The sequence below is a fragment of the Oncorhynchus keta genome, chromosome 10, assembly GCF_023373465.1.
Source record: "Oncorhynchus keta strain PuntledgeMale-10-30-2019 chromosome 10, Oket_V2, whole genome shotgun sequence".
Lineage (NCBI taxonomy): Eukaryota > Metazoa > Chordata > Actinopteri > Salmoniformes > Salmonidae > Oncorhynchus > Oncorhynchus keta.
In genome coordinates this window covers 23,239,471-23,260,799 of record NC_068430.1, presented here as the reverse complement: position 1 = coordinate 23,260,799, position 21,329 = coordinate 23,239,471, and the positions used below count along the sequence as shown (strand labels likewise).

The 21,329-nt window shown below is 44.2% G+C and overlaps 1 protein-coding gene across 2 annotated transcripts in view; it reads right to left on the bottom strand.

The window, feature by feature from the left end:
• Nucleotides 1-869: 869 nt before the first annotated feature.
• LOC118388401 (inositol hexakisphosphate kinase 2-like) overlaps nt 870-21,329 on the bottom strand; it is a 36,363-nt gene continuing 15,903 nt past the window's right edge. Inside the window, exons 2-6 of one of the 2 annotated variants that reach the window (XM_035777446.2) lie at nt 6,258-6,660; nt 4,008-4,212; nt 3,351-3,505; nt 2,803-2,978; nt 870-2,656 (exon numbers count right to left, since the gene is read on the bottom strand). In XM_035777446.2, coding sequence (XP_035633339.1) covers nt 2,108-2,656; nt 2,803-2,978; nt 3,351-3,505; nt 4,008-4,212; nt 6,258-6,495 — 1,323 coding nt within the window. In that variant the 5' untranslated portion in view covers nt 6,496-6,660 and the 3' untranslated portion in view covers nt 870-2,107. Of the gene's footprint in view, nt 2,657-2,802; nt 2,979-3,350; nt 3,506-4,007; nt 4,213-6,257; nt 8,926-21,329 lie in introns of those variants that run through there. The other variant, XM_035777445.2, reaches the window with a different exon arrangement.

The window sequence follows — 21,329 nt, the reverse complement described above, 5'->3', positions numbered from 1 at the left end:
ATGGGAATTCCAGCCTCAATTCTTAGATGTTATCGGAGAGCAGTCTGACCCTGTGGTCAGGTCTTTCCCCCTGACTAAGCAGGTGGTGGTGGGACTGCATCATGATGGACATTATGGAGCTGCAGTTCTCCAAACTAATCCTGGATTAAATCTTTCATAAATGTGCGGGCACTGTGAGGCATTCCCAGTCATCACTCACCCACACAATATGACCTTTCCCCTCCATCAAATAAATGTAAACTGAGAGCATTGCCAGCTTTCTATTATAAATCAGGAGTTACACTAGTTTTCCATGTAAAAACATGAAGAGCCATTACAACCAATTGGATTCGGTGGGAGTACGTTTTGCAGATTGGACAGTGTTGGAGTAAATTAGTATATTTCATTGGTTCCAAAAAGACAAGTGACATTTCAATGTGGGGGTTAAAGTTGAAATCTGCACAAGGTGAAACAGCACCACTGTTCGTCCCCAGTGTCTTTATTCAGAGAAGCGACCGGCAGCGCAATAAATGTTCTATTATAATTGCAGAACATACTGTGGTGTTCTATCATGCGTACAATGATGTACGAGGGAAAGAAAGTGTTGGTTGTTTGAAGTAACTTCTTTGTTGTTGTAATATACCAAACTGATGTGGCAGTTTCACCAACTATGGATTCCAGCAAGATGGCTGTTTTACTGTAGAAGCAGAAAACACTAACAATACAAGTTGTTTTATTCTTCTGTAAAATTTTGAAAATGTCACTTACCGTTACACCCCTTCGGCACTCAACCCATTGCTGGTTGTTGTCTGGATTTAGTGAGATGAAGCCCGACATCACTGTATAACACAGTATTAGCACACAAAGGGATAGAAATAGAGGGCAGAGCATTTGCCACAAACAGAAATTGTTTTATTTCTCCAACAAAATGTGGACAAGACAGATACAAGATAGGAGATATCTGAACATAAAACAACAATATTAATTAATAATCAGATTAATAACATGGAATGTAGTCTTTGTATCTCCATTCACTTTCGTTTTTACATGTTTTAGTTTAAGAAACATGTCAAATAAATAGATCTACAGGTACCTGACTAAATAAAGGAAACACTTGAGTAAATGAGGGATATGAAGTATATTGAAAGCAGGTGCTTCCAGACAGGTGTGTTTCCTGAGTTAATTAAGCAACATCCCATCAGCATGTATGAAAATGCCCAGTTGCCCACTAGTTTGGCTACTATGGCTAGAAGAGATCTCAGTGACTTTGAAAGAGGGGTCGCAAAGGAGCACAGGGGGTTTATAGGGTGTGTGTATTTTAGTATAGTTTTTTATTTTGTGGGTGTGTCTCAGTCACCAGATTTCAACCCAACTGAACACTTATAGGAGATTACGGAGCAGCACGAGACAGCGTTTTACACCACCATAAATAAAACAACAAATTATGGAATTTATTGTGGAAGAATGGTGTCGCAATAAAGTAGAATCTATGCCAAGGCGCATTGAAACTGTTCTGGCTCGTGGTGGCCCATAAAGACACTATGTTGGTGCTTCCTTGATTTGGGCAGTTACCTGTAAAAGGCCTCTGTAAGCTATTAGATCACAATCTGAATACACCGCAGTCTCTTCTTTGAATCCAAAGGGAACGGGATGGCAAAATAAACTGGTATAGTAGAAAAATGGAAGATGTTTTCCCTTAGCAACTTTAATTTCACACAGGTACAGCAGTTTCTCTCTTTTGCTTTCTCAAATCTGCCCCATCAGTAAGCACAAAACATCAGTGCATGTGTTTGTGTGTATATAAGGCAGCAGGAACCGTTAAAATCTGTGCTTGCGGTCATGGACTTCCTTTCACTGGAGAAAATAATCAAGTTTGTAAAAGAGTAAGCAGTAGATAAGGGTGACAACTCACTGAGTTAACTGAAGATCGCAAATGTCTCTTTAAACATGAACTATCAGGGCCCTTTTTATCCCCCAGGGACACAAACAAAAACACCCAACAGAAGCACCAAGAACAGAAACAAGGACCTTGTGGAAAACAGGCTACAGCAATGTTCAGCATGCCCCTAAGGCCAGCCTCTGTAGTCCAGTGTGATGCTTCTTCCATGAGTCCAAAAGAGAGACTGTTTTAGTCTGTGCTGTGGTCCTCCAGCTTGGAGATGATGGCGATGAGGTTCTGCAGACCAAAGATGTAGCCACTGTCCTGGCCCTCGTGCACCACACTGTCCTCCACAAACTCAGGGCAGGTGGTGTGTGCAAAGTCAATCATCCTTACGTCCACCGCCGGGTCAGGGCCTGTATCAGATCGGGCTGCCGGGCACCCACCACCAGCGCTACCACTACTACTGCGGGTAAACCCAAACGCACCTGCCTCTTCATCCTCTTCCACTTCCTCCTCAGACAAACCGTCCTCGGGGGCCCTGTGTGCGTGTGTGCAGGGTGGCTCGCCGTCATAGATGATCAGTAGGGAGGAGGAATAGAAGCGGTAGGACTCACAGCTCTCCAGGGCTGCTTGCATCTCCCTGAGCCTCCGCAACACCGGGGAGAGCAGCTCACGCCGCAGACGCCTCCCGTCATGGAAGAACTGGAACAAGGCTTCCTTAAAGCCCGACAGGGTCAGTTTACGCCCAATGTATTTATCCATGAACATGAGCTGACCCGAGTCTGACTGGTATACCTGAGAGAGAGGTAGGAGATGGAAGGGTTCAGAAATACATTTTTCTGTTGAACTAAAACTAAGCTATGACTCCCCAATAGATCATGTCAGGATCTTCAATTCTGCACCATCCCCATCAATAACACACAAGTTAACATTGTGCCCACCTGCATGCCACAGAGGCGTACTCCGATGGAGGCTGAGGTGCTTTGCTGGCACTTGCGGATTTGCATAACCTTCTTCTCCTCGGACACGTTGTCACCGTGCTGCCGCGTTCCCATTTTCAGGTCCAGCACACACGGAACCGTGTGTCGCCACGTCAGGTTCTCCAGCAGGATGAATTCTGGGAAGGGGTCCTGAGTCAAGGAGCCTTTGGCCATAGGAGAATGACATGTTCTAATGGACCTGGTTGGAGACAACTCTCCACTAATGTGGTAGGAAGACCTGACTCCCTCTCAGCGGACACTAATTCAGATGGACCCGACACAAATCCATCTTTAGCCTTTCCTCACATCAATCTACTTCACTTAAACACAAAGATGTCACAAGTACATTATATGTAAGATTCTGAGGCTATATTGGGCACAAGATTCTGCAGAGTGAAGAAATAGGCAGTAGCACACAGTAATAAGATCAGGTACAGTACATGGAAAACCCCTGCAGGCAGGTGCTGGATGGCCTGATGTTTAGAGTAGTTATGGTAATGAGAGGATACTGTACTGGTTGCGGTGCTTGGCGTTCTCCTTCATCCTCTGCAGGTGTTTCTGTTGGAGTTGGAGTCTCCAGGGGTTGTGTTGGATGGCGTTGCTGCCTTCTAGAGGCACCTCCTCTTGCTGCAGCCACTCCAGCTCCTCCTCCTCATGCTTATGACTGGGGAAGAGAGGGGAGTCAGGCAGGGTGGAGAGCAGGGAGGGAGTCTCCATATTGTACCATTAAGTTTACGTTCTAGAACCTTTGATACAATGTGTCTCAACATAGGTGTCAGGTAATGTTATATGGAAGGTACATGACAAAGATTGGCATATTATAAGTGTAAGCTTGGTCAGATAGCATCAACTTTGACTGTCCTGTCGCTTCCCTACCCGTTACCCTTCCCCCTTGTGCTCTGCCCCTCCTGGCCTGGCGATCAGGGCCCTGTTCCATAACCATCTGGCTCTATCTAACCCCAGCCTGGCCACACCATCTATTCACATCAGATGGGTCCTGCCTGCTTGTATTTCAGAGTGCTTTCTGTGTTAGTGTGAGTCTGTCAGTTATGTGTCAGTGATTGCGTGTGTTCACCATAACAATCACCAACTCTGGTGCCCTGCATGTCTCTTCATCAGTGTCATAGTAAGTCTCCGTAACAGAGTTTCAATCTGTCTCGTCTCACCTCATGTCCTTGTCTTCGTGTGAGTCCAGCAGACTCCGGGCAGACAGCTGCTTGTTGCCCCAGTGCAGCATCTTGCTGTATGGCTCGCTGTTGACCGTCAGATCTATATTCTCCAGGTGCCCAACCCCAGAGTCACTGTGCAGGGGGTACGCTATGAGACACAGGTTGCCCTCCTCATCCTCTTCAAAACCCACAGATACCACACCTGAGAGAGAGAGAGAGAGAGAGAGAGAGAGAGAGAGAGGAAAGTAAGAAGACAAACCCGTAAGATATCAACCTCATAGAAACAGCAATGGTTCTTTTGACCGTCTCTTGATGAAACACTATTTTCATTTCTCAGCAGCAAACAAGAAACGGGGAAGTATTTGGAGTCTTACCCACAACTATTTTTGCTGTCCAGCATTCTTTTAAAACTTTTTTTTACTTACAGAGCCGTCTGCCCTGGCTTCTCTCAACCTGATCAAAGGACCTGGACAAACAACTTTATAACAAAACAGAGATACAGATCTCCCAACTCCACATAGACACAGAGAGAGAGAGGCAGAGGGCGATATGGGGAATGGAGACAACAGATAGAGGCTGTGACATTATGGAAATCTTGTGTGTATATATGTGTACAGTATGTTGTTGTGTAAACACACACAATATTATACTATCACTCATGCAGAAAAGGAAAGTCACTCCAAAACAGAAACCACACAAGGCTCAAGCAGATGCAGTTAAAAATCAGATTTATTTGAAGTGATTTGAGATGGTTTCTCCAACCATTATAGTAGTAATATTATTACACAGTAAATAAAATCCAACATCTTAAACACACTGTCACCAACACCAGAGTACCAAAAACCACAAATCATGTAAACCTATGCATATTGCCTTACAACAAGTTGTACAGTGAGAGAACAGCACAGCAGCATACATAGTCTCTGTAGATGAACCAGACGGATGAACTCAAAGCCTATTTCAATCCCTCATTCACTCTGACGTCATTCTGCCCATCCCATATGTACAACATTCTAACCCCCCCCCCCTCATGAGACATCCCCACCCTGCCCCATCCAAAACCACCTAACCTCTCTCTGTGGGGATGATTCCCCTCTGGGGGTGAGATGCAAAGAACACAACCGCTGCAAATTGACATGGAAGGGTACAGTAGCGCAAAGGGAAAAACAGTTGAAGATGAAAAAGTGAGATAAAGTCTAGGATTCATTGGCTCCTATAGGATCAGAACACATTTTGTGGTGTGAGTATATGAGATCCAAAGCAACTGAGTATCAAGCCACAGCCTTGTTTTAGAATGTTAAAAAGGAGGTAGAAAGCCCCCGGTTTACACACACAGGTTCACTTGTCTGTCAGGTACTAAAGACAAACAGCTGCAGTGACCCGTAGTGTTAGATAACCCACTGTTAAAGGGCTAAACAGCGGAGGGGAGACGCAGCACTGGTGGTGAACAGTGAGAGTTAACAAGATATGGTGGACGTTAGGACCCCCCTGCCTTCTGAACCTCAAGCCTTAGATACTGATGTCATCGTATGAAAGATTTAACCCGCTCCTTGCTGAATTATTTCTGAAAATGTTAGAAAGCATTTCTCTGCGTGCACACACACACACACACACACACACACACACACACACACACACACACACACACACACACACACACACACACACACACACACACACACACACACACACACACACACACACACACACACACACACACACACACACACACACACACCCGGTCTTCATGTGTACTATACTGCATTCTACCTGCTCTGTATGCTCTCTGGGTAGAGAAACACAGCTCCTACCTGTCTGTGACTTACCTCCAATGCTTCTACACACAGGACAGCACACCCTGGTGGTGCTCCACTGCTACATCGCCCTCCTGTGGCCAGATCCAACAGCACCGCCTACCGCACAGCATCCTGGCTGGCTGCAAAGTCCTAACCTGGGCCTTAGAGAATTGACAGAACCCACCTGATCCATCTGTGAAGGGACACCGTTCGACTCCCTAAAAAACACCCTATATCATAATACCATGCACTAACATGGACCCTGAACAAGGAAGTGCAGAGAAAAAAAATGCATGCACCTGCAATAATAAGCTAACCTATTTTCCCATCGCATTCCACACCAATCAGGAAATAGCGAGAGGGGGAATGGGATATGGTCAAAAGAGACAGCCCAGTCACACACAGTAGATGGCAGTGGAGGTGTGGTAGAGGTTAGGGGGTACAGTCTTACCTCGGTACTGGGGGGTGAACTTCCTCATGGCGCTGGGTAGGCTCTTGTAGAACTGGTGCTCTTGGGGGATGAGGGGCTTGCAGATGGTCTGCTCTCCAAAACGCAGCACGCAGCAGTGGCCCCCCACCTGGTGCATGAAAGGCTCAAGCGGGACTCCTTTCTCCAGATAGTGTTGTAGCTGATGCTGCGTTTGCTGCTGCTTGGCCTGCATGGTCTGAGCCTCCACGGCCGGACTCATTCTCCACTGACCCTGATCCGGAGCACAGTGATGCCACGCACATTAGCCTCCCTCCTCAGGGACACCGTGCAGCAGGGCTGTCGGACGACCACCCACGCAGACTCTCTCTATTGATGTTTATTTTGATCCCTCCTTTCCTGATCTCTCCTATGTTCAGGAGGGATTCTGCAAGATGAAAACAAATAATGACTGGAAGGAGGAAGAGAGAAAGAGAAATATCGGCTCAGCGTTGGTCAATCTTAAATCCCGTTTTTCCTCCTGGCCTTAGAAAGTAGGCAGAGTGGTGTAGAAACAGAAAGTCCTTTGTGTCCTGAGATTGAAAATGAAGGTCTGCTCTGCAGAGTGTGGTCTGAGTGAGACACAGCCTGACTGAAAGTCTCGCCTGCTGCCCACTGAAACCCTTCTGACACTGACAGCCTGTGCTCGCTCGGACTGGTAAAAAACCTCACAAGCACAAAATAGATCCGCCCACTCAGCCCACTTCCACCAATCACAAGCAGGTTGTTGGGTGGTACCCATTGAGGGATGAGAGCAAGTAAACAAAGAGGGATGGAAGGGGATTGGGGGAGGGGAGAGAAAAAAAAAGAATGAAGCAGAGAAACAGAGAGAGGAGTGATGAAGGCAGAGCTGAACTCCGCTGTTCGCTCTGTATGACAGAAGCCGTTTAACCACCTCACTCAACAAGCTGCATTTTCTAATTCAGACCAACAGCTGAGAGGGTGAGACTGGTGTTCAAATAATGCAGACCCAGTGCCCACATACAGTCTAGCACCACATACAGCCATTAGACATTTGCAAAGACAGTCAAATATGTCACAAAAACACTGGTAAACACAGTAACAAACGGTTTGCATTATGACAAATAACATTGAGAGCCACAGAATGTTGATTATAGAACAAACAGCAGTCTGGTGCAAATAATGGTGTCAGTTAAGGTAAAGGTAGTCTCAAGGGCAACATAAAACAGTGTTTGTTGTCTTCCAGATTCCTCTGAAGATAAACTGCCAACATTGCCTATAACTACTAGCTAGGCAAAACATGCTGACTGGGAGCAGGGCCCTGTACAGCAGAAAGAGTCAGTGAATAGCGAGAGAACAGGGAGTGATTGTGTTTCCTGAGCTGCAGGGCGGACACTAATCCTTCCCTTCGTGGTAGCCTAGGCTAATCTGTTTCAAAAAGGGAGAACATACCAACTCCTCATTCACAGAATTGCCGGTCACAACAGGACAGGTAGGGGCATTTCCATGGAAAAGGACCCATGAGCACCAACACGTGAAGTTCATTGGAGCATACCAAATTGGGTGTCAAATGAAAGCTAAGAGTCTATATTTTTGTGAAATGAAGTATTAAGTAATGGTAGACCTAGCAATGAGTTCAAATTACTATATCAATTATGTTTATGAATGATGAATTCAAACTCTTACCCCAAAAAATATTAAAGGGAATTACTGCAACTGAATGGGATACAATGGGAAATCATAACAGTCACAAACCACAGTTGGGTCACCTTCTACGGTCCTCCCTCTTCCATACTGTTATGTTCAGCAACCCCTCACATCCCTGTCTGTCTCTCTCCAGTTAAATGTCACCTCTCCCAGCTCTTAGACACATAACCACGAGTCCCCTCTCTTTCCATTTACTGTGAGCATCAGCCTCACCCACTGAGCACCGACCGACATCGGATGTCCATGGACGTTGAAAAGTAGTTGAAAGTTGGTCAGTCCACCCTGGCCTTGATGTTAACGCCCACAGACGGACTGGACCAAATCTGAACCTATCATAGACGTATGTTTCACATGTTTGGATAGCACAGTGCAGTACAGTGAGTAGAGTACAATAGAGTAGTCTAATACAATGCAGTGGTACAGTACATTGTAATGTACTGTCATGTACTCCACTGTGCTGTATTGTACTCTGCTGCACTGTGATGACCAAACTTGTGAAACATGAGGAGAATGACAAACATAATTATGCATTTCTGCGTGTAGTACAGACCAGGGACCCATGATGTAATCCCATTACCATAATTCTGTTACAAGGTGTAAATCCACTTCACTTACTGTAGTTCAATAACCAAAATATATGTTTTCTAAGCTAAGGTGCCACGTCATAGCTGACTCCCCAGTCTTCAGCAGACATTTCAATCTTCATTCAGCAGATATTTAACAGAGTTTTTGGTCACATAAAAACCTGAATAAGATTAGACTGTAATTCCATTACCAAAGGTCTTCCACTAAATTAGTTTTTGTAAAATTTTCTGTGGAAATTGTTAAAAGCAGTCGTTGTGCATAAAGTGGCATGGTTTGTTAACCTGTAGGGTGTGTGTGTGTGTGTGCGCACACGTGTGTCTGGCCCAGTAGCAGAGGAGGGGATAGACTTGTCCTCAGATCACAGGCAGTAGCAGCAATCCCCACAGTAATATCTCTAATCCAGCATCCTGGAAAACTACAGGGAAGAAAAGGGGGGAAATGGAGAAAAAAAAACAGGAACTAAAACACAGACAAACACAGGTTGACGACACAGGGCACAAAGGGACTGTCAGGTACATTATACAACACTAATGAAGCAAAACACTGACACTGCTTTGGCTTTGTCTCTTGACCAATCATCTCTGAGCTGAACATTGGTCAATATCCATGCCAACGGTAGCCTATTGCCAGCAGACATGCTGACTTTGGCCTAGACTTTGCAGACACTTGCAAGACTTTAGGGAGTGGCACAAGAATGTCAGAGAGAGAGAGAGAGAGAGAGAGCGATGCTAGTGGACTTGCTGAAGAGCAGTAGCGTGGCATGGGGCCATTAGTGAGGTAGATTGTTTAATGCCCTGAGTGTTCCTGTCGTGTGTTCCAGAGAGACAAAGACACAGCGATCTGCTGACAGACCAGGAACCCAATAGGAGCACAGAGCTCAGGGAAGTTGTCCTTTTCACCTCCACAGTCTCCTTAGAATGCACACAGACGTCAGTCACAGCCCCAAATGACACGTCTTGCCAATAATGTCTGACCTACTGGCAAATAACATTCTCACACCAATGGTCCTTGTCAGCACTGCAGACATGTTGACTTTGGCCTGAACTTTGAAGAAACTTGCAAGACTTTAAGGGAGGGGCACAACAATGGACTCGTTTTTGAGGGAAATATCCTCAGGAGACCCCAAAATGGATTAGAAGCCTCCAGCCAGCAGAGCTAGACAGGATCAGGATGACATTCTACCCTATGGAGCTGTGACTGACTGACATGCTGAAGTAGTTGTGGATGTCCTATCAAACTATGGTATGGAGGTACAAATAAGTCAAAAACATCTGTCTACAGCCCTCAAACGCATCTCTGGACCTCGAAGCCAGTTCCACTGCATTTTTTTATTGTTCCCCTCTAAATCAGGGACTGGTTAGACCTGGGTTAAACAGAAAACCTGCAGGCTCCGGACCTCGTAGGGTAAGAGTTGAATATCCCTGGTCTACAGTGACACTGAGGGTCTGACAGGTCTGCTGTTCAGCTGGGGTTATTGTCACCATGCTAGTTTCTCACGGGTGCATGAGGAACGACAGAGGTCGGGTTGTGGTGGAATGTCAGCGCGCCTCAGACAGAATGTCTTGGAGTATGGTGGTGGGCACATTGTGGTGCTGGAGTGCTCATAGGGGGCAGGAGGTGGGCAAGGTTAGTTTCATACTAACGTGAGGCCAGGGGTACTGGCACGTTGGGCAGAGCAGAACAGAGGAGTAACTGGAGTGGGGATAATATGTAGGTGCTGAGTGACTTCAGACAGAAGGGAGGAACTACTGTAGTGAACCCAGAGAGAATCCTGGGGCTATGAAGGACACATGGACAAAGGCTGTAGCTCGTAAACAAGCAAGCTAGCACTGTAGGCAGAATTTAGCTTACCTCCAAAACATCCTGGATTTGTAAAGCTACTTCTAGGAATGTGTAAGGCCTATATTTTAAGTGCATTCGGAAAGTATTCAGGCCCCTTGACTTTTGTTTAATGTTACAGCCTTATTCTTATATTAAAAAATATATTAAAAAATATATATTTAAAAAGCCCCCGCCCTCCTCAATCTACACACAAATTGTTGGCAAATTGATAGCTGCACAGCTATTTTCAGGTCTCTCCAGAGATGTTCAATCAGGTTCAAGTCCAGGCTCTGGATGGGCCACTCAAGGACGTGTCCCGAAGCCACTCCTGCGTTGTCTTGGCTGTTTGCTAAGGGTTGTTGTCCTGTTGGAAGGTGAACCTTCAGAACGCTCTGACTGGGGTGGAGCAGGTTTTCATCAAGAATCTCTGTACTTTGCTCGTTCATCTTTCCCTCAATTCTGACGAGTCTCCCAGTCCCTGTCACTAAAAAACATCCCCACAGCATGATGCTGCCACCACCATGCTTCACTGTAGGGATGGTGCCAGGTTTCCTCCAGATGTGACGCTTGGCATTCAGGCCGAAGAGTTCAATCTTGGTTTCATCAGACCAGAGAACCTTGTTTTTCATGAGTCCTTTAACTCCAAGCAGGGTGTGATGTAACTTTTCATGAGGAGTATCTTCCATCTGGCCACTACCATAAAGGCCTGATTGGTGGAGTGCTGCAGAGATGGAAGAAACTTCCAGAAAGACAACCATCTCCACAGAGGAACTCACCTCCCTGACCAAGGCCCTTCTCCCCTGAGAAGGGCAGCCAGCTCTAGGAAGTCTCTCTGTGGATCCAAATGTCTATTTAATAATGATGGGGACCTTCAATGCTGCAGAATGTTTTGGTACCCTTCCCCAGATCTGTGCCTCGACACAATCCTGTCTCTGAGCTTTACAGACAATTCCTTCAACCTCATGGCTTGGATCTTGCTCTGACATGCACTGTCAACTGTGGGACCTTATATAGACAGGTGTGCAGTGTGCCTTTCCAAATCGTGTTTAATCAATTGAATTTATTTTTAATACTTTTGCAAACATTTTTAACAACCTGTTTTTGATTTGTCATTATGGGGTATTGTGTGTAGATTAAATTGTCCCCCCCCCCCCCATAAATCTATATAAGAATAAGGCTGTAACATAACAAAATGTGGAAAAAGCCACGGGGTCTGAATAATTTCCGAATGCACTGTATTTAGAATGGAATAGATAGGCTACAGGTGTAGTAGGCGTCTTAAGGCAGAACTAATACCACTGACTGACTGTACACAAGGACAAACGCCATAACACACCTCTGCTGACCTGTCTCCTCCCACTCTTGCTGGGCTATTTCAGGAAGAAGGCTCAGCTGGCTCACCTCAGTGTCAGCCTATTCCCCAGACGGACAGATGACGGATCAGTCCAGATTACATCAGACCAGTGTGCTGCTGACCAAGTCTTTACAGGTCACCACGTAAACCCCCCGTAAAATACCAAAGAGCTACTGGCTATTCAGAGACTAATACATAGTGCCCTCCAAACAAATGCACATTTAGAAAGGCAGACAGACATGCACACAGTCAGGCAGAAACATGCACATAATTTACAGACTACACTAAGTAGGCTCAGAATGCTTTGTCTTTTTTACACACTGTACCAACATTCTCTCCACACGTTTATAAACACGAACAGGCTACACGCACGTGATAGGTAACAGGTCCATAAATACCAGCATTGATACCAGAGTGCAATGGGTGACATTTGATTACTTCAGCCATCCGGACACAGCTGCATTACCTTGGCTACAGATGTGCCCACAGCCCACACCACATAAATCCTCTAAAACCTATCCATAGCATGTATGAAGGGGGTCACTGATCTTTCTCACTGGCGATTTCAAGTTTCCAATCAGAGACGCCAACCTATTTGACCCACTTCTGAGGGCATCAAGCTAAGGCTGCAGGCAAGCAGAAACTGTAATTCTCTTCCTAAATTGACTGATTCTAAATGGAATTTACCCCTCCCTGGATTCCTACAAAAACAGCCAAGCCCATCCAAAGCCCCCCTCTTAATGTCTTCTAATCTAAGCCACTGCAGTACGTGAGTCAATCTGTCAGAGCTGAGTAATGCCAAACACAGCATCATAACAGCACCCACCCACACAGCATCATAACGGCACCCACCCACACACACTACGGCTGGGCGATATAGTATTTTGGCCATATCACAGTATAAAAAATTAAAAAAACATTGACAGTATTTTATGTTGTTTTTTTAATAATAAAAGTACTACATTTGCTTTATGAGTAGTGTGTGACCCTAGGGTGGCAACACATACATTCTAAGTGATTCAATGGGTCTTTCTCCATTCTGATTGAACAGTATAAAACAATTCAACCCCAAAAAGTAGTCATCATTTTCATAAATTTCTGCATTTGAGATAATTTCCACACTGCTACGCAAGGCTGCACGATATGGGCAAGTAATCTGGGCCTTATTTTTAACCAAATGTTGCAATTTGACTTGCGATTTAGAGCAAAACACTTGGGTGTTGGAATAATGGGAATATAATGTCTATTCTAATTATATAGTTAGAATATAATAGTGGGCGCTTTTAATACAGTGTTGTTTGACATGATAATGAATGAAAATGCTAGGGAGGAGTTATTGTGACAGGGTAGGAACTAATGTGTTGATAGGTGTTTCCTATGGGACCCTATAATCTGACAGGTTTGGAGTGGACAAAGTTTAGTAGACTTTACCCTTTGCCAAAGTATTTTTTAAGTGTTCAGAAGGTGTGCAAGGGCGAATAGAGTTCCTGCACACACTTCACAGAGCAGGAGTTCCCTAATGGGAATACACAAATACATGTTAGAACGAGCCAATAGGCTCTCGCTAGCTCGTGCTTCTGCCTACTATGATTCATTTGCTCCCATTGGAAACAACAGGCTGTGGTCAAACTGGATTCCGTTTCAATTAACAGGTGTGCTTTGTTAATTTAATTTGTGGAATTTCTTACTTCTTAATGTATTTGGGCCAATCAGTTGTGTTATGACAAGGTAGGGTTGGTATACAGAAGATAGACCTATTTGGTAAAAGACCAAGTTCATATTATGGCAAGAACAGCTTGAATAAGCAAAGAGAAACAGTTAATTATTACTTTAAAGACATGAAGGTCAGTCAATGCGGAAAATCAAGAACTTTTTTTGAAGTTTCTTCAAGTGCAGTCGCAAAAACCATCAAGCGCTATGATGAAATGGGCTCTCGAGGACAGAGTTGCCTCTGCTGCAGAGGATAACTTCATTAGAATCACGTGCGTCAAATACAACAGGTGTAGACCTTACAGTGAAATGCTTACTTACAGGCTCTAACCAATAGTGCAAAAAAGGTATTAGGTGAACAATAGGTAAGTAAAGAAGTACAACAACAGTAAAAAGACAGGCTATATTCTGTAGCGAGGCTATGAAAGTAGCGAGGCTACATACAGACACCGGTTAGTCAGGCTGATTGAGGTAGTATGTACATGTAGATATGGTTAAAGTGACGATGCATATATGATGAACAGAGTAGCAGTAGCGTAAAAGAGGGGTTGGCGGGTGGTGGGTGGCGGGACACAATGAAGATAGCCCGGTTAGCCAAAGTGTGGGAGCACTGGTTGGTCGGCCCAATTGAGGTAGTATGTACATGAATGTATAGTTAAAGTGACTATGCAAGGCCTCCCGGGTGGCGCAGTGGTTAAGGGCGCTGTACTGCAGCGCTAGCTGTGCCACTAGAGATTCGGGAGGCCGGGAGGTCCGTGGAACGACGCACAATTGGCCTAGCATCGTCCGGGTTAGGGAGGGTTTAGCCGGTAGGGAAATACTTGTCTCATCGCGCACCAGCGACTCCTGTGGCGGGCCGGGCACAGTGCACGCTAACCAAGGTTGCCAGGTGCACAGTGTTTCCTCCAACACATTGGTGCGGCTGGCTTCCGGGTTGGATGGCACTGTCTTAAGAAGCAGTGTGGATTGGTTGGGTTGTGTATCGGAGGACGCATGACTTTCAATGCAAATAGTCCAGGTAGCCATTTGATTACCTGTTCAGGAGTCTTATGGCTTGGGGTTAAAACTGTTGAGAAGTCTTTTTGTCCTAGACTTGGCACTCCGGTACCACTTGCCATGCGGTAGTAGTCTAACAGTCTATGTATGACTGGGGTCTCTGACAATTTTTAGGGCCTTCCTCTGACACCGCCAGGTGTAGAGGTCCTGGATGGCAGACAGCTTAGCCCCAGTGATGTACTGGGCCGTACGCGCCACCCTCTGTAGTGCCTTGCGGTCAGAGGCCGAGCAATTGCTGTACCAGGCAGTGATGCAACCAGATGTTCTCGATGTTGCAGCTGTAGAACCTTTTGAGGATCTCAGGACCCATGCCAAATCTTTTTAGTTTCCTGAGGGGGAATAGGCTTTGTCGTGCCCTCTTCACGACTATCTTGGTGTGTTTGGACAACTAGTTTGTTGTTGATGTGGACACCAAGCAAATTGGAGTGGGTCTAGGGTTTCTGGGATAATGGTGTTGATGTGAGCCATTACCAACCTTTCAAAGCACTTCATGGCTACAGACGTGAGTGCTACGGGTCTGTAGTCATTTAGGCAGGTTGCCTTTGTGTTCATGGGCACAGGGACTATGGTGGTCTGCTTGAAACATTACATTTACATTTAAGTCATTTAGCAGACGCTCTTATCCAGAGCGACTTACAAATTGGTGCATACACATAAGATAGTCGCAGTGAAATAAAACACATAATAGCACAATTGGTTGGGCTCCCGTAAAACTGCTGCCATTTCTTCCGACGTCATTTTAAAGAGAGTTATCAGCCTCAGAAATTGCAACTCAAATAAATTATTCAGAGTTCAAGTAACAGACTAGAGGTCTCTTCAAATTGCTGCAAATGATACCACTAGTAAAGAACACCAATAAGGCAAGACTTGCTTGGGCCAAGAAACACGCAATTGGGATGAGTTGGACCGCAGAGTGAAGGAAAAGCAGACAACAAGTGCTTAGCATATGTGGGAACTCCTTCAAGACTGTTGGAAAAGCATTCCAGGTGAAGCTGGTTGAAAGAAGGCCAAGAATTTCCAAAGCTGTCATCAAGGCAAAGGGAGGTATTTAAAGAATCTGAAATATACTTTGATTTGTTTAACACTTTTTTGGTTACTACATGATTCCATATGTTATTTAATAGTTTTGACGTCTTCACTATTATCCTACAATATTTTTATTTTTTTAAACACTGGAATGAGTAGGTGTCCACTCTTGACTGGTACTGCATTTTCTCCATATTGCCCAGCCCTAGTTCCCACCCTGACTTCATATCCTGCTGGTAACCAGGATAGCAGAATTGCATCACTGGCCCCAGTTAAGGCTGTCTGGACTTGAGGACACACCCTCATTGTTTGAATCTTTGAAAGCAGTTGCCGGAACAAAATGTAATAAATAAATAAATAAATATATTTGCTTTGAAAATAATCTAATTTTGTAATGGAGTGCGCTTCTCCTCAAGTACGTAGATTCAATTTGCTGAGAGTTTAAATATTTCTTATTAAAAGGACAGCACCTGAACACACTGATCAGTGGTGCAAGGGTGTGTGCGACAGAGCCTCTTTTCACTAGTTTAGCCATTGCCCCCTGCTGCTAGGGGTAAACGGGTGTTGGCTCAACCCCACTCCTCGGTGTTAAGTCAATGTCCAAGAACCCAGAGAGCAGCATCTGTTCATAAACAGGCCAAGGTCACAGGGATCTAGCATACCTGTAATGGGTGTATGATTTGTTTGTGTTTGAATGTTGTGTCATGCCATTTCCATACAGTGGCCAGGGATGCGCAGCCTCATCGCATCTTTGCATTGGAAATGAAGGCTTTATCCACAACATTGCCAGCAGGTCAATAGGGTCTTCTTCTGTGGAGAGGCATCTCTCTCCTGTCAACTTGACTCACAGGGCTCTACAGTGTGACCATTTTACTCCCGTATGCACCTAAATATTTTGCTGTATGACCTGGAATTTTAAGAGGAATAGATGAAGGATTCTAGCTTTATTACCCATAAATATTTTTCGCTGTGCTCCTCAATTTGTTGTGTTCGTCTACAGTTTTCAAAATGTGCTCCTTGTCGAAAAGGTCAGCGTAGAGCCCTGACACCTCGGCATACATGGGTTAGCTGACAACGTCACGAAAACGATGTGTACGCTTCAATGGGGCATAAGTCTGTTGTGATTTTGGATGACTAGATAGCTAGCAACAATGACAAGAAACTACCAAACTTGATGTGGCTCATTTCAGCTAGTTTCATCTCGTTCTTGATACCACCTCTTGAGGTGTTTTGACTGATTTGATGTCAATGCTAATATGGCAGAAATTCACAAACTAGCTAACCAACAACTGTAATTATGTATTTGACAGACAAGTGCTCAATGTATTTATGGTTTTAATAAACAAACATTGGAGGCTAAATATATTTCACATGTTGACAACCATGTAAGACAACTCTGTTTTGCCCCAGTTGCGCACGTGTCCATTTTGTTGCTAAACAGCCAACCGTTCTATAGGTTCAGTGTGTCAAGTTGGTGTGTGTACCAGCCTTCCTGAGATTTCCTCACCCAGAGATCTCATCTCACCACACGTGAGGTGACAGGATGGGTGTACACATGCCTTATGGCTCATCAACACTAAATATAACTGCTCTCTCACACACGCACACCTCTCACCCTAAATATCAACAGTCACACACCTTATCACATGCTATTAAAATCCTGAGGGGCCTGAGCGCTGACAAACACAAAGAAATGCCACCACCACTGACAAAATTCCCATCCATGCACGTAACCAAGGCCTGGCCCTCCTTAGGACCCATGCACTTAGTTCACGTTGTCCTGCATGCATGTTGTCCTTTGTTCATGACCAGAAAAGGAGAGCAAGCCAGTACAAGTAGCCTATCAACACTGTCCACCTATCTGCTGTGTATCAGACACTTACAGGACTAGAGGCCCAGGTAAACCAACAAGGAGAAGATAGAAAGGAATGGGGAGAGGGTTGAAAAGGGAAAATGACTTCTCTGGAGAGAAGGAGAGCAAGAGAGAGAGTCTGGACAGGCTGCCTTTGGGCAATTCAAGCTTGGCTTTTAAAGCTCCACTTGGAAATATGATCATTTAAAAAAAGGAAATATGATAATTACAGGGTGACTGAGGGCTGGAATCTGCTCTCACCCTGGAAACACAATACTTACTTAAGTCAAGATCCTGCACAGTGCACCCTCACACACTAAACACAGCCCGATTGTTGGGAAGCAGCATTGGTGGTCTGATGTAGATGGGTTATTAGGCTGCTGTGGCTTCATGTTGATAATAGGTTTTTGCTTCAGATGCATAGTCATTAGTCAGTGTGCGTTTTTAAAACATGTGTGGGCAGTGACGCAGGCTGTTGACAGAAGTTATTTAGGCAGGAAACAGTGTGTTTTGGTGTCCTGACCAACAATTTGTGCCATGGTTCTGCATTGCAGTTCTTGTGTGAACACGTGAGGGAGAGTGCATGTGTGTCTGGATAGATCAGAGGTAGCACTCCCTCTCCTCTAATGTCTAATGAACCCGCCCAGCCAAAACTCTCCATCGGCATTGCTTGCTGAATCACTATCAGAAAGGAAGAGCAGTGTCTGATGGATTGAGAGATGGAGTGTCTGGCTGGCTGTTGAGGTGAGCTGGCCAGCCAGTGGATTGGGTGATGGGTGTGATGAAGGCCCCTGAGTGGGTGTTGATGGGGAAACTGGGCCTGGTCCAATGAGCAGGCCACTGATTCCCACAGCAGACAGAGAGCTGTAGAGCACAGTGGAAAAGTACTGCAGCCTGTGTCACTGAAGAAAGTGTTCTGATAGTGCAAGACACACACATATTCAGTAAACAGACAGAAAAAAACAATAGCCTACATTCTTACAGGCAGCTAAATAGATGAATACATCCACATACAGACTGAAAACATGTGCAATAACGAACCCTACAAGTAGCCTACGTTACAACAGATTCAGATCTGCTGAGAGACTTGCAGACATTTTCCATATCTTAAACATAAAAGTAATTTACAATTCAAGGTCTGTGCCAATGAGTGGGGAGCTGGAATATGTTTAGTGTGTCAGATTGATGATAAGAGAGTAAAGAGTAGCCCTAGTCATTTTTACCTTCTCTCCACCATTATCACCTCTCCCTCTCAATACAATTCCTGTCCCCATCGATCCCTTAAAGCGGCAATATCTAACTTTTTGGGTAACTTGACCAAATTCACATAGAAATATTAGTTATAGATCAGTCATTCTCATTGAAATCAAGTCTAAGAAGGGGTAGATCTGTTCTATATGCTCTATTTCTATGCTTCCCGTGCTTAAGCTTACTTTAGGTTTTGTACACTAGCTTCAAACAGGTGAAAATACAATATTTTGGGTTATGGAAAATATATTTCACAGCGGTTTAGATGGTACAATGATTCTCTACACTACTTGCTTGTTTTGTCACAAACTGAAATGAGGAAATATTAGAATTTTAGCAACCAGGAAATGGCAGAGCGATTTCTGCATAGTGCACCTTTTACAATCCCACAACATCACTACTTTGCACTTCCCTGCTTCCACAATCTGAGACTAAACCCCTTTGCAGTCTCAAATCCCTTCATACTCTTCAAGTCCATAATTCTCTGGATGATCTGCTGCACGTGATCCCCAGCTGAAGAGAACAGGAGGGATCAGCCTGACCCTATCATAGTAAAATAGGACAAGTGGAGAGAGCCAAAGTGGGAGAAAGAGAGTGACACAGCCATTGTGCCAGAGTATGTTATAATAAACCAGTGAAAATGAGATCCCAGGCTCAATATAAGGTAGTAATCCTTCAACAAAAGTGCATCAGATTCCAATTAGAGCAATAGGGTGCCAGAGAGAGAGAAGGGGGTGGACTAGGATAAGGTAGGGTGGAGTAGAGGGAGGAATGTAAGAGAGTTGGCACCAGGACAGGATTCTGCCATGGTCCTTCCTACACCTCCCGCATACTCTACCTAACAAAGCAGGTTCCAACGACTCGGCTGTTACTGTGGAACGGAGCCACGCTTGTGTACTCTCAAGGACAAATACCAGGGCCTCCCCCAATCTAACCGACTTCCCTGGCAGAACAGTCACTTGCTTGTGCCACTTATGGAGCCTTATATAGCACACGTCAGCCTTATATAGCCAACTATGCTTCTTAACAACTAGCGAGTTATTCCGCCTTCAAAGGCACAAGAAAGAGGGATTTTAACACCCACCATTCTGTAGTTAAGATAAGCATTCCTGAAAACACTATTTTGTTCAAATATAATTACGTCTTAGAATTAAGCTAATTGATTCGACCCAATTTTTGATTCCATCTATTTTTATTTATAGAATTCATAGAATCTTCAATAAATATATTACTTAACTGAATGTCCAAATCGGATGTTTTCCTAACAATGGAGTAAGACATGAGGAATCCAATAAAATTATCAAAAGCCACCCCAACAACCAGTATTAGTTCTCCATGTTTGACAAGTAGTATGGAGTTTCTGATTAGAGTCTGGTTTCTTTGTAACGTATTCCCTGTAAATCTGGTTGTTATTTTCCCCCTGTTCAGAGAAATTAGCCATCAAAATCACTTGCATTATTTACCATAAATGAGTGTGAAAGTACCATGTTTTGCTCACTAGATGCCACTGCTCCTTCTAATTGCCGCCACCACCCCCCTTTATCCATGTTGGAGGTCTCGTGTTTGTTAATAAATGGATCACATTTTCTTTGAAACATTGGTTTGAAAACCAATAGCTGTTGCTCATGATGAAAACCGATTGTATGGTCATCCTCACAATTCAAGCCAATCCTCCATGAAAGCAATTCAGTTTGTCATTCTCTTTGGCTTAATGATTGTCCAGGAAACAGACCTATGTCCTTCAAAATAAAGTCTGGATTAGTTAGACCATTCCTGGTGAACAGGCAAACCATTAGGCTACAGCACTTCTGGTTTCAATGTTATGGTCTCTTCAACAGTAAAAGTCCCAAATACACAGTATATTGTTCTGCAATGTTAAATGGTAAATGTCACAAATCACACACACATATAGAGAGATGTTTTCTAATAATTGTATTTACAAACATGACTTCCATGCAATGGTTTATAATTGTATTTTTTTTATTAGGTTTAGTCACTAGCCAATTTCTCCATAAGCTTGTAGGAAAATTATTCATGAGAATTGCACCATATGGATAGCCCTCAGAGAACTTCCATTTGTTGGACTATTCAAGGAGAGTTGGATTGATTCATTACGTTGCTAAGAGAAGGACAAATTGAATTGCTTTCATGGAGGACTGGCCTGACCACACAATTTATTTTAACCATGAGCAAAAGCGACTGGTTTCTACCCAAAGCTGCAAAGAAAATGTTGACTCATTTAACTTCTTGCGTCGAGCCATCCCGGATCCGGTATCGTGACTACAGCCTCAAGCTCATTACCATAACGCAACGTTAACCATTCATGAAAATCGCAAATGAAATGAATCTATTTGCTCTCAAGCTTAGCCTTTTGTTAACAACACTGTCATCTCAGATTTTCAAAATATGCTTCTCAACCATTGCAAAACAAGCATTTGTGTAACAGTATTGATTGCTAGCGTAGCATTTAGCGTTAGCATTCAGCAGGCAACATTTTCACAAAAACCAGAAAAGGATTCAAATAACATCATTTACCTTTGAAGAACTTCAGATGTTTTCAATGAGGAGACTCTCAGTTAGATAGCAAATGTTCCGTTTTTACAAAAAATATTATTTGTGTTGACAAATCGGTCCGTTTTCTGCGTCACGTTTAGCTACGAAAAAAACCTGTATCCAGGATTGTGTAAATCTATCCGCAAGCTCATTAGCATAACACAACGTTAACTATTCATGAAAA